This window comes from Ranitomeya imitator, chromosome 2 (assembly GCF_032444005.1).
Source record: "Ranitomeya imitator isolate aRanImi1 chromosome 2, aRanImi1.pri, whole genome shotgun sequence".
In the NCBI taxonomy this organism is placed as follows: domain Eukaryota; kingdom Metazoa; phylum Chordata; class Amphibia; order Anura; family Dendrobatidae; genus Ranitomeya; species Ranitomeya imitator.
In genome coordinates this window covers 578,912,923-578,925,237 of record NC_091283.1, presented here as the reverse complement: position 1 = coordinate 578,925,237, position 12,315 = coordinate 578,912,923, and the positions used below count along the sequence as shown (strand labels likewise).

At 40.6% G+C, this 12,315-nt stretch overlaps 1 protein-coding gene across 2 annotated transcripts in view; it reads right to left on the bottom strand.

The window, feature by feature from the left end:
• Positions 1-12,315, bottom strand: part of ZNF335 (zinc finger protein 335) — a 169,244-nt gene that overhangs the window by 51,294 nt on the left and 105,635 nt on the right. For both annotated transcript variants that reach the window (XM_069752200.1, XM_069752201.1), the window contains exons 6-10: positions 7,219-7,323; positions 6,364-6,492; positions 3,768-3,966; positions 2,219-2,396; positions 976-1,088 (exon numbers count right to left, since the gene is read on the bottom strand). In XM_069752200.1, the coding sequence (XP_069608301.1) occupies positions 976-1,088; positions 2,219-2,396; positions 3,768-3,966; positions 6,364-6,492; positions 7,219-7,323 (724 nt within the window). The remainder of the gene's footprint in view (positions 1-975; positions 1,089-2,218; positions 2,397-3,767; positions 3,967-6,363; positions 6,493-7,218; positions 7,324-12,315) is intronic.

The window sequence follows — 12,315 nt, the reverse complement described above, 5'->3', positions numbered from 1 at the left end:
TCGTTCTTCAGGCAAGATTACAAATAGATTAATAAGAAAAAAGCACAACTTTTAAAATTTGGGAATTCAAACTAATGAAGATGTTCAATTCTTTGACACTAGGACTCAATTTAACACCTGGATTTATGACTCAATACATGGAATACAATTCACTGCAGATAACTAAGAAGTACATTCCCACCACCTCTCCATTTGTAACAAAATGCCTAATTTGATTTCCTTGGCTTGTCTTTAGGAGGCATCACACCTCTCACCTCATGAACAAATGTCCTACTGTAGTATAATTTAAATGGTGTGCTTTTTTCTTATTAATCTATTTGTAATCTAGCCTGAAGAAGGAGCCACTGTGCTCTGAAAGCTTGCAAACATTTTCTGGTTAGCTAAAAAAGGTGTCACTCTGAGAATACTTTTGTCATCATTGTTTTTAAAAACATTTTTTTTTTTTTTTTACTTTACATTTTGCATGCTTCACTATTCTCCATGGGAGACTAGACGCTGCAGTATTTCGATCACCTCTGCTACACACAGGAGATGATCAGATTGCCTGTGTGTAGCAGAAATGTTCACTTGCTATGAGCGCCGACCATAGCAATCTGGCAATGACAACCATAGAGGTCTGCTGCAGACCTCTGGTTGTCATGCTGACCCATCGGTGACCCGTGATCATGTGACGGGGTCACCGATGGGCAGGATTAGTGACGCGCTTCCTGTAAGCGTGAGTTAAATGTCGCTGTCAGAGATTGACAGTGGCATTTAACTAGTTAATAGCCGCGGTTGGTTAGTGATTCTACCCGTGGCTGTTGCAGGCACATGTCAGCTGTATAGATCAGCTGTCATGTGCCCGGAAAGGTGCAGGCTCAGCACCGGAAACCGCACCAAACCAATGGGGGGTCCGACATGCGTGCATTATTACGGCACATGTCGGAAAGGGGTTAATATAAGAAATATACAATTATCCTACGCACCAGATCTTACCGTTCTTGCTGGTGTACAGCAGAGTGCCGTATTACATCCTTCTTGTAGACACTTGTATAGTTACACTGATCACATTTGTGCGGCTTGTTTCCTTGGTGGTTGAACATGTGTTCCTTACAGAAAAAAAGAAGGTACTTAATAATTAATATGGAATCTAAGAAAAGATAAAATACGCAACAAAATTATTTAAAGCTTCAGATAAACAATATTATACTCCATTCTAGTATCTTATCCAGCGGCAAAAAGGGACGGTTTATGAACCATAAAAAAGAGAGACGACTTATTGCATTTTATTAAATCAGCTCAGCAGGTTCTTCACTTGAGCTCTGCCCTGCTGGGTACACTCCCACCTTTGTTTTCACTGGCTGTGTGGATCAGTTTATTAAAAAAAGCCAGCTCCATCATGGCTGATATAAGGATATAGAAAAAGCCTTTTTAGCTAAAGTATTTATTTATGTTAACGGCCTTTGGGTTGATCTTGTGATATGGTGATTTGATGGATGAACTATTTGTAGGAAGATTAATCTTGTGCAAGCCTAGATAGGTCCACCAGGATCTTCTCCAGTACATCATGTACAAAGCCTGTGTCGCAGATGTGTAGATGGTCGTTCAGTTCTATCCAGATGTTTGCCAGCATGACCTCGGCTATGGACTCCACTGTTTCCCTGATGAATTGTCCCAGATCCTGTGACTGCTGGGGCGTATACTCAGAGTCCTTCATGTAGCCTCACAGAAAGGAGTCACAGGATGTTAGATTTGGGGATTGTGGAGGCCAGCGCAACATTGGTCACTCGACCTGAGACAACGCATCACTGAAACAGTGGAGTCCATATCCGAGGACAAGCTGACACGCATCTGCATACAATTGGACTACTTTGAATATTTGTAATGTACAGATAAATTTGGATCGATAGTTGTGTCTTTTCATGTTAATAAATGTGTTATGATCCCTCGGTTATGAATACCGAGGCTATAATTTCACAACATCCTTTTTTAATCACCCTGTGTAAAAAAAAAATTAGAAAAACATAGTTGCTTACTTTCAGAAACCACACCATTCTTGTCTACGGTGTGTTAATAATATAGAAATAATAAGAAACCAAAAATAAATACAGCAATAGATGTTATACACGGAATGAGGAATGAGAGTGGACTTTGACATGTTAGCAGTTATGATTTAATACTTAACTAGGCTTTAATACATCCATGTTCAATTTAAAATAAAATATAAAAAAAACCTTGCCTTTAAAGAAGACCATCTCCGGCACTGATAGCTACACTGCTGGCACTTAAACATTTGAGGGTCATTGCTATCATGCGAGTTTACATGGAAAGAATAATCTTCTTGTGTAAGGAACCTAGAGCCACAGACCCGACAGATGAAAGGTCTGAGCAGAGGTTTGTTTGGTGGTTTATAGTATCTGCATATAAAAGAAAAAAATTAAGCACAATCATATATACGTGATGCTGCTGAAATTCTATATCTCTTCAGTCTAAAATGTGTACTTAAAGAGTGCTTTTCATAAGTTTGAACGCGTTAAATTAGCTACATCATGAAATAGTCACTGCAGACCTGAATAACATATTGTTTTTTATTTTTCAATTTTTCCACTCTCTTGGGGAGATATTAGCTTGTAAAGTTTGGGCTATAAATTATACGTCCAACTAGGCATTACTAGATATTTGTCTCGTGGGGAGTGTGCTTTTTCCTCTGCATAAGGTAGACCAATCATAAGCAGGCCGCAACACACATTGGAGGAAGAACACGCCCCCACAGTAGGTTAGACCAGGGTTTCTCCTGTGTGAAGCATGTAATGGCAGTCTGTTCTCACTGCAGAGCTGTGTGTGATAACAAAGTGCCAGTGGAGCAGAGCTGAGTGTGATTACGAATATTTTTCATCTCATGGCAGCCAGTGTGAAGAGAAGGGCTGACATCAGAGATAAAAACACTGTGAGATGAAAGCTGCAGCTGCAGAGTATATTTTTAATAATGAAGTGTGTATGTAATCACGATCATCTCTGCTCTTCTCCCCGCACTTTGAACTTTCACACCACTCTCCAGTGAAACCAGTGGAGAGAGCAGACGGTCTGCCATTATATGCCTCATAATGAGAATGCCTTCTTTTTCCCCTGTGTGTTGCTGCCTGCTTATGACTGGTCAACATCATACAGGGGAAGAAGTACAGATGCCTATGAGTAAAGTATCTGGTGACGCCCCTTCGACTTACCATAAAATTATAACCTAAACTTTACAAGCTAGTATAAGAGAAAATAAAAAACAAAAACTATGTTTTATTCACCTCTGCAACCACTTTTCCATGATATAGCCAGTTTAACCTGTTAATTTTGGCGAAGGTCTTTTTTAAAGGGGATTTCCGCTAGTGAGATGCCGTTGCTGATATAATTTAAATTGCAACCCACCCTCAGCACGAATTAGTACGAGCAGCAAACTGACAACATATAGCTCCCAAGCCAAGTGTTTCAACTGGCAAGAGCTGTATTAGATATACCTCAGTCGGCAGCTGGAGAACGGATGTCAGATGTTAAGAAATATATCTATTCCTCAAATCTTCATCCTTCTCAATGTTTATTTATTTTCCAGTTGGGTGTAGTCAGTCTCAATGCTCTTTCATGACCGGAGCTTTTTTCGGTTTTGCATTTTAGTTTTTCGCTCCCCTGTACTATGCTCACTGTGCTTTGCCATTTCTGGACCTCCCACTTATTTATATAATCCGGATCACCCCTTGCTGCCAAAGTATACAGATATTTCTATTTCATTATTATGCACTCACCTGCGGCTTCTATAGCGATGATACTTTCGACCCCTGAAGTGTTTAGGGGGCCGACCTCGTGGTCGACAAGTTAGCTTTTGCTCTTCTTGGGGTGAGCAAGAGGAAGGATGCTCATTTTCAAATTCAGAGAGGATGACATTAATTTCCACTGGTTCATTCATTATAGACAATTGTGGATGACCAGTACTCGCGTCAGGAGCTAGGAAAATAAAAATGCTTTGTCTCCACTAAGATGTCAAAAAATAAAACATATACCCCTTCGTAATCAAATCAGCTAGCAGGAGTTGTTAAACTTAAATTTATGTTCCTATGTTCTGCAGGTGTCCACACCAAAACAATATAATCTTCTCTGATTGCCTTTTTGCACGTTTTTTTTTTATATGTTTTGGGTGCAAATTAGAATCAGCAGTTTTAGTACAGAGACACTGATATTTGGCACTTAAACACATAATTGGATTTACATGAATTTTTCAGGTTCCCCAAATAATACTATGGGTAAAAAATGCACCAAAATGCACTTTTCTGCACACATAAAATCTCAGTGGAATAAACGCAGCATTTTTCCTAAGTGGAAAGATTACCTAAAGGCACCTATCAATTTTAAAAACTTCTGACATAACACTCACATGTAAAAACTTTTGAGAGTGAGGGTCCACGTCCCGAGACCTTCAGCACATTCTAAGGCTGCCGTCACACTAGCAGTATTTGGTCAGTATTTTACCTCAGTATTTGTAAGCCAAAACCAGGAGTGGAACAATTAGTGGAAAAGTATAATAGAAACATATGCACCACTTCTGCATTTATCACCCACTCCTGGTTTTGGCTTACAAATACTGATGTAAAAAACTGATAGTGTGATGGCAGCCTAAAACAAAGGGGCTGAGCACTATACCTCTTAATTTTCTGCTTGTGCCATATACTGAACCACAGGAACTGTCTTTAAAAGTTTGGTTAAATTTTTACATTTCTTTTTATATGTTTCTTTTTATATGTACATCCTGTCTATTGGTGGGGGGCCTGGGTGCTAAGACCCCCACTGATTGCTCCTGAAACTGTACAAAAGCACTCAGCTTTTACATGGCCACACACAGAAGTATGGACTCAAAATTAAGCTTCAGAAGATATTTCATTTTCTATTACTTTAAGGCTATACCCACATTCAGCAGATTAGATGCAAAGAAAACCATTCCCTGCAATTTTCACTGCGCTATCACCAGAAATCCGCAGCGAAATGTTTTAGGTTTTCTTGCACATACTGTTGCGGAACTGTTGCAGAATTCTTTATGTCTTCACAGGATTCCTAAGAAAAAAATTGACATGCTGCAGGTATAAAAAAAAAACGCACTGCATGTCAATTTATATGTGGATTATATACAAAACCTGTAGATCCGAGTTTTGTTGGGTTTCATCTACATTGCGAATACTGGATTACGCTGCAAATATGTTTGCAAAGCCAATTTTAAGGCAGTATGCTACATGTGTATGCAGCGACAGTAGGGATTGCTTTGTTTTTCATCAATATTCTATTTATTTGGGGGAAATTTTTAACAATTTATGGGAAGGGAATTATAGCTGTAGACATCAAGGTGAGTAATAAAACATAACAGAGTGATGTAAAACTTGTTTGATTAAACAAGTAAGTAAGAAGATATATTCAAAGAAAAATCACAGAGGAAAAAAAAGGTTAATGCAAGCGGAAAAGAGTGTGGAAGGAAAAGTTAGGAAAGGTTGAGGGAAAGGGTAAGAAAAGGGGAAAAGATCATTCTTATTGAAGCAATATTTATAATAAAACAATTTTCAATTTGCTTCGGTAAATATGTAATTGTACTTGTACTTCTTGGCAAATAATAAAGCTTTCTGAGTACAGTTCCTCCAGCATAAGTCTGATCCATCCTCAAAAATCTGCTTTAATCTGACAGGTGTATAGAACCAACGAGATAAGATTTTAAAGTAATTCTCATGAATATTAGCATTTACATTTGATTTGTATGTTATTTCAATTGCTTCTTTCCATGACTCAGGTGAAAAACATATTTATATCTTCTTCTCACTTAACCATGTGTTTTGATTTTTCAATAGCTACGTCACTACTGAAGAGTATATACAGATTTTTAGTGTTCCAAATAGTATTTATTAAGGGATTTTCCGGAAGAGATAGGATAACTCTTGGAAGAGATATGGGGAGAGAGAATTTCCCCCTATTACTTCCTTAGTTCTAAAGAGTGACATGTTTCCTCTTTTGGAAGGTTATACGATAGATTCAAGGATAGAAAATGTATGATTGAATCTTTTTAGGTCTGGTAAATAAGGCCGAACAATTCGTTATACCATTCTTTCTCCATTTATCTATAGGGAAGTCTGGAAGGGCAGGGTGGAATATGAATAAAGAAAGTTTTTCTAATGGGTAACTAATTTGATTGTTGTAAGAAATGTTATATCATTTCCTCCAGGTCATAATTACACATTTTATTAGCATATTCTCCGGTAGAGGGAGGGACTGGTCTAGTAAATTCGCAATAGTAAGAGCGTCTAAGGGAGAATTCCCATCGTTTTTCAAGACAGCAATGGACTATTGTAATGGGGAGACACACGGTACCTTGTGAGCGTGGAATCTTACGTGGGCGCCCAGGCCGTCTGCGTGGCCTCTCTTTTGCCAGAGCACCCATAGTGGATTCAAATTGTTGACTGCGAGTAGCATCCTCTCCTGGACTATAGTCGCTATCATCTGCAACCCATAAAAGGGAAACAGTGTATGAAAAGAAAGTCATTGTATAATAAGTATGGTCATCCTGAAAGGGCAGCCTAATACAAATCAATAACAATATTAAAGGTCAAGGCCATCCTTGATATTCAAAAACAATCATTTTTTTACGTTAGTGGTTACATTTATGTAAAGAAAATTAGCAAACGTTTCAGTCTGTGATCTTCAGTTTCCAGACCAGGGTTATGCATTGTGTGGATTAATCCAATATGGATATCCAATATATAATATGGGCTGCATGCGAGGTCTGCGTTTGTTTCTCTGCTCATATCAGCATAGGTTGTACCCTGCACTTGTATCCTTCTCATGAACTTTCCTCCTTATGTTATCTTGTTTCTCGAGGAGAGTAAACATTTTGCACCCTCTCCACACCGCAGATCTGTGTACAACAGTCTTCTCCCAGCCCTGCTGCTATCTCTAACACTGAGAAGAGAGGGAGCAGCAGAGAGTCGTCACAACCAGGAGCCCTTATGGATTTGGGACAGTTTTGGAGCTCATTTTGATACATAGAAGACTGACAGACATCAGAAGCAGCAAAATTGTAGAAAAATTTGAACGTAGACTATTAGATGGTTGCATAATCTTGTATTTAGGAAGCAAATGACCCTCAAAACAATTCCATGCAAAGCTATACAAAGCTTTTAAAAGTTCCCTGTATAAAACCTCAAATCAGAACATAATATTTCTTACCATTAGGATCATCTATTGCTCCAGCATCCATAATATCATCTTCCTCTTCGTCGTCCTCTTCTCTTGGTCGTACCAATTTGCGGATTGTTTTTTCATCTTTATAAGCTAAAAAAAAATACAAACAAGTGATGAAATGTACCTATACAAAAATTAAGTGGATGGGAATCATCAGCACAGCACCACATTCATCACTTAAAGATGATTAATACTCTCTGATGACAGCTGAGAAGAAATGGCCACCAGGTTATGAAGAAGTGCAACATAAGGAGCTGAGACAAGAATAAACAAACTTTTCTAATATTGGAGATCTCCTGTGTTCTGAATTTTATTGCAAGATATGACAGGAAACCTCATGCATTAAGGTAGGGTGAAAACAATCAAGTCTGCAATTTGTCTTGTATTAAAAATCCTCTCTTTGCCCAACAACAGCGGTATATCTAATTAGATCGGTTACAACCGCCTCTGTAGTGGCCAGTTTCCTAGGCATGGAGCGCACACCTGCAGCCGTTTGTTGTACAGCTTGCAAGTGCTGCTGCGAAGCTAGCAGGTTTGCTGGATCTGACCATCTTCAACGCCCCTGTGCTCCCCCAATGCTGCAGAGACAAAGCCCCTCTGCTAGCAGAATCGGAGAGCGTGCAGTTCATGAAGCTGTCTGAAACTCTTTAGGAGCACACTGACACCCAGCAACCAAAAAGCCAGTAGACAGGGGAGCAGTGAGCACCTGAAGAATAAGCAGAAGACAACCTCTTCAACCCCTTAGTGACAGAGCCAATTTGGTACTTAATGACCGAGCCAATTTTTACAATTCTGACCACTGTCACTTTAGGAGGTCATAACTCTAAAACGCTTTAACGTATCCTGCTGATTTTCGTGACATATTGTACTTCATGTTAGTGGTAAAATTTATTCGATATTACTTGCGTTTATTTATGGAAAAAAAGGAAATAGGGCTAAAAAAATTAAAATTTTGCAATTTTCAAACTTTGCATTTTTATGCCCTTAAATCAGAGAGATATGTCACACAAAATAGTTAATAAATAACATTTCCCACATGTCAACTTTACATCAGCACAATTTTGGAAACAATTTTTTTTTTTTTTTGCCAGGAAGTTATAAGGGTTATAACCTCAAGGTTCTCAAAACCACATTCAAGAATTTTATGAACCCTTTACGTGCTTCACAGGAAGGGAAGCAATGTGGAAGGAAAAAATTAACATTTAACTTTATTTTTACAAACATTTTACTTGAGAACCAATTTTTTTTTTATTTTCACAAGTGTAAAAAGAGAAAATGAACCATAATTTTTTTTTGTGCAATTTCTCCTGAATACGCTGATACCCCATTTGTGGGGGTAAACCACTGTTTGGGCGCACGACATAGCTTGGAAGAGAAGGAGCGCCGTTTGACTTTTTCAATGCAGAATTGGCTGAAATTGAGATTGGACGCCATGTTGCATTTTGAGAGCCCCTGATGTGCCTAAACAGTGTAAACCCTCACAACTGACACCATTTTGGAAACTAGACCCCTTAAGGAACTTATCTAGATGTGTGGTAAGCATTTTGAACCCCCAAGTGCTTCACAGAAGTTTATAACGTAGAGCCGTGAAAATAAAAAATCTTTTTTTTCCTCAAAAATTATTTTTTTAGCCCACGATTATTTACTTTCACAAGGGTAACAGGAGAAATTGGACCCCAAAAGTTGTTGTCCAGTTTGTCCTGAGTATGCCGATACCCCATATGTGGGGGGGACCACTGTTTTGGCACACAGCGGGGCTCAGAAGGGAAGTAGTGACGTTTTAAAATGCAGACTTTGATGGAATGGTCTGCGGGCATCATGTTACATTTGCAGAGCCTCTGATGTACCTAAATGATAAAAAAAAACACAAGTGACCCCATTTTGGAAAATAGACCCCCAAGGAGCTTATCTAGATGTGTGGCGAGCACTATGAACCCCAAAGTGCTTCATAAAAGTTTATGACGTAGAGCCGTGAAAATAAGAAATCATATTTTCTCCACAAAAATGATCTTTTCACCCCAAAATGTTTACTTTCACAAGGGTAATAGGAGAAATTGGACCATGAAGATTGTTGAGGAATTTTTCCTGAGTATGTTGATACCCCATATGTGGGGGAGGACCACTGTTTGGGTGCATGGCAGAGCTCGGAAGGGAAGGAGCGTCGTTTTGGAATGCAGACTTTGATGGAATGGTCTGCGAGCTTCATGTTGTGTTTGCAGAGCCCCTGATATACCTAAGCAGTAGAAACCCCCCACAAGTGACCCCATTTTGGGAACTAGACCCCCCAGGAAGCTTATCTAGATGTGTGGTAAGCACTTTGAACGCCCAAGTGCTTCACAGAAGTTTATAACGCAGAGCCGTGAAAGCATTAAGCTACTTACTGGTAGCAGCATTTTTCGGAGGCCCATGACAGCACTACGAGAGAGGGGATCCGCCCTTCAGGAACAGGAAACCTACAGATACAAAAGGGCGGCACCTCTCCCCATGCATCAGTTGTATATTAGAGCCTGAGAGGACTACCGCGGTTAGTAGCACACAAACATACATTATATACAGTTTATGTACAAAAATAATCCATCATATTGAACTATATACCACACGTGAGATCTATCTATCTCATTATATATACTATAGGAAGTGCAACCCCCACGTGAATAGGGAGGGAACTAAGGGTGCTGTCATGGGCCTCCGAAAAATGCTGCTACCAGTAAGTAGCTTAATGCTTTATTCGGACTCCCATGACAGCACTACGAGAGAATTACAGAGATGTAAACTACCTTAGGGAGGGACTATAGCCTGTAGCACCCTTAACCCGAAGGTGAGATCAGAAGAGAACCCCAAGTCCAACCTATAGTGCTTGAAAAAGGTGGAAGGGGATGACCACGTAGCCGCCTTACATATCTGGTCGATGGAAACTCCAGATCTTTCAGCCCAGGATGTAGCCATGGCCCGGGTGGAATGTGCCCTCAGATTCTGCGGAACAGGACTTCCACCTGCAGTATAAGCCAGAGAGATAGCCTCCCTAATCCACTTCGCTAACGTGCACTTTGACACTCTAAGACCTTTCCTGGGACCTTGGAAGGATAGAAACAAAGCCTCCTCTCTCTTCCAAGCATCAGTGACTGAAATATATTCTAAGAGACATCTCCTAACATCTAACGTATGGAGTAACTCTTCTTTGGAATTAGAAGGATTAGGGAGAAATGATGGTAGAACTATCTCCTGAGATCTATGAAAATCTGAGGCCACTTTCGGTAAATAAGCTGGATCTGGTCTGAGGACTACTCTGTCCTGTAGAAACTCTGTATAGGGGGACAGCCTAGAAAGAGCCTGTATGTCTCCTACCCTACGAGCAGATGTAATTGCCACCAAAAATGCTGTTTTGAGGGATAGTAATTTAAGTGAGGCTGAATGTAAAGGCTCAAACGGTTCTTTAGTCAAAGCAGAGAGGACTAGATTGAGATCCCAAGGCATTGACCTATTCCGGTGTATAGGTCTGGACCTACTAGCTGCTTTGATGAACCTTGATACCCAATAATTACCAGCAATGTTACAAGAAAATAGGGCCCCTAGGGCTGAGACTTGTACTTTTAGCGTACTCGTGGATAGATTTAGCTCTAGCCCTCTCTGCAGGAATTCTAGAATCTGGTTAATTGGTAAACCCTCTTCGATATTAAAATTTGAAGAGGCCAGAAACTTCCTCCAAGTTCTAGAGTAGATCTTAGTTGTTATGAGTTTTCTACTCTTCATAAGGGTATCAATGAGATTTGGAGAAAATCCTCTGTTTTTTAACAGTGACCTCTCAAAGACCATGCCGTCAAATGGAGACCCTTCACTTGTGGATGGTTGATCGGACCTTGATGAAGTAGGTCCGGGATGTCCGGCAGTACCCAGGGGTCTTCCACCGACATGGTCCTGAGCCAGGAGAACCAAGCTCTTCGGGGCCAGAACGGAGCGATCAGTATGATTCTCGCTTGATCCTCCCTTATCTTTCTGACCACCAGAGGCAACAGGTTTAGCGGGGGGAACGCATATGCCAATCGGAAATCCCATCTGATCAGGAAGGCATCCACTGCCAGCGGATATTCCCTGGGATTCAAGGAACAGAATATTTTCGTTTTTCTGTTGTCCTTGCTGGCAAATAAGTCCACCTCTGGATGACCCCACCTGCGGACAATTTGGTTGAAGATTTTTGAGTTCAGAGACCATTCTCCTTGTCTTAAGGTGTTTCGACTTAGAAAGTCCGCCCTTATATTTTCCTTCCCTTTTATATGCACTGCTGTTAAAGATAGAAAATGGTTTTCCGCTATCCGGAGCAGGCGGTCCGCTATTTCCATCAGGAACTCGGAGCGTGTTCCACCTTGGTGATTCACGTAGGCCACTGCCACCTGGTTGTCGGAGAGGATTTTGACATGGTGACCCTGTAGATACACGAGGAGTTCCTTAATTGAGAATTCAATTGCCATCAACTCCTTCTGATTGGAAGAGGCTGATGTTTGGGGGTCCCATAGACCCTGGACTACCACGTCACCCATGTGAGCCCCCCACCCCGTGGGGCTGGCGTCTGTTGTGATTACCCGAGTCACCTGAGTCACCCAGGGAACTCCTGCTGACAGATTGTCTTCCTCTAGCCACCATCTAAGAGATGTAAGAACCCCTGGACTCAATGTCATCTGACCCTGCAAGGAACCCTGTAAGACCCTATCATAATGTAGTACGTCAAACTGTAAAGGCCTGGAGTGGAACTGGGCCCAACGGACGGCGGGGATACAGGAAGTTAGGGAACCTAACAAAGACATAGCCTGTCTAAGGGTCATGGATGGTTTATTAATTGCTTTTAACACCTGTTGTTGGATATGAAGCAATTTATCAGGCGGAAGACAGCATTGTTGGGACTCGGAATTTAACAGCAGCCCTAGGAACCTCTGGGTCTTTAGGGGTTGCAATCGGGATTTATCATAATTTATGATCCAGCCCAGATTTTCCAGTTTAAATATAGCTGTTTTAACCTGAGCCAGGCAATGGTCTACTGAGTTCCCCACTATTAGGAAATCATCCAGATAAGGAACAATGAGAATATCG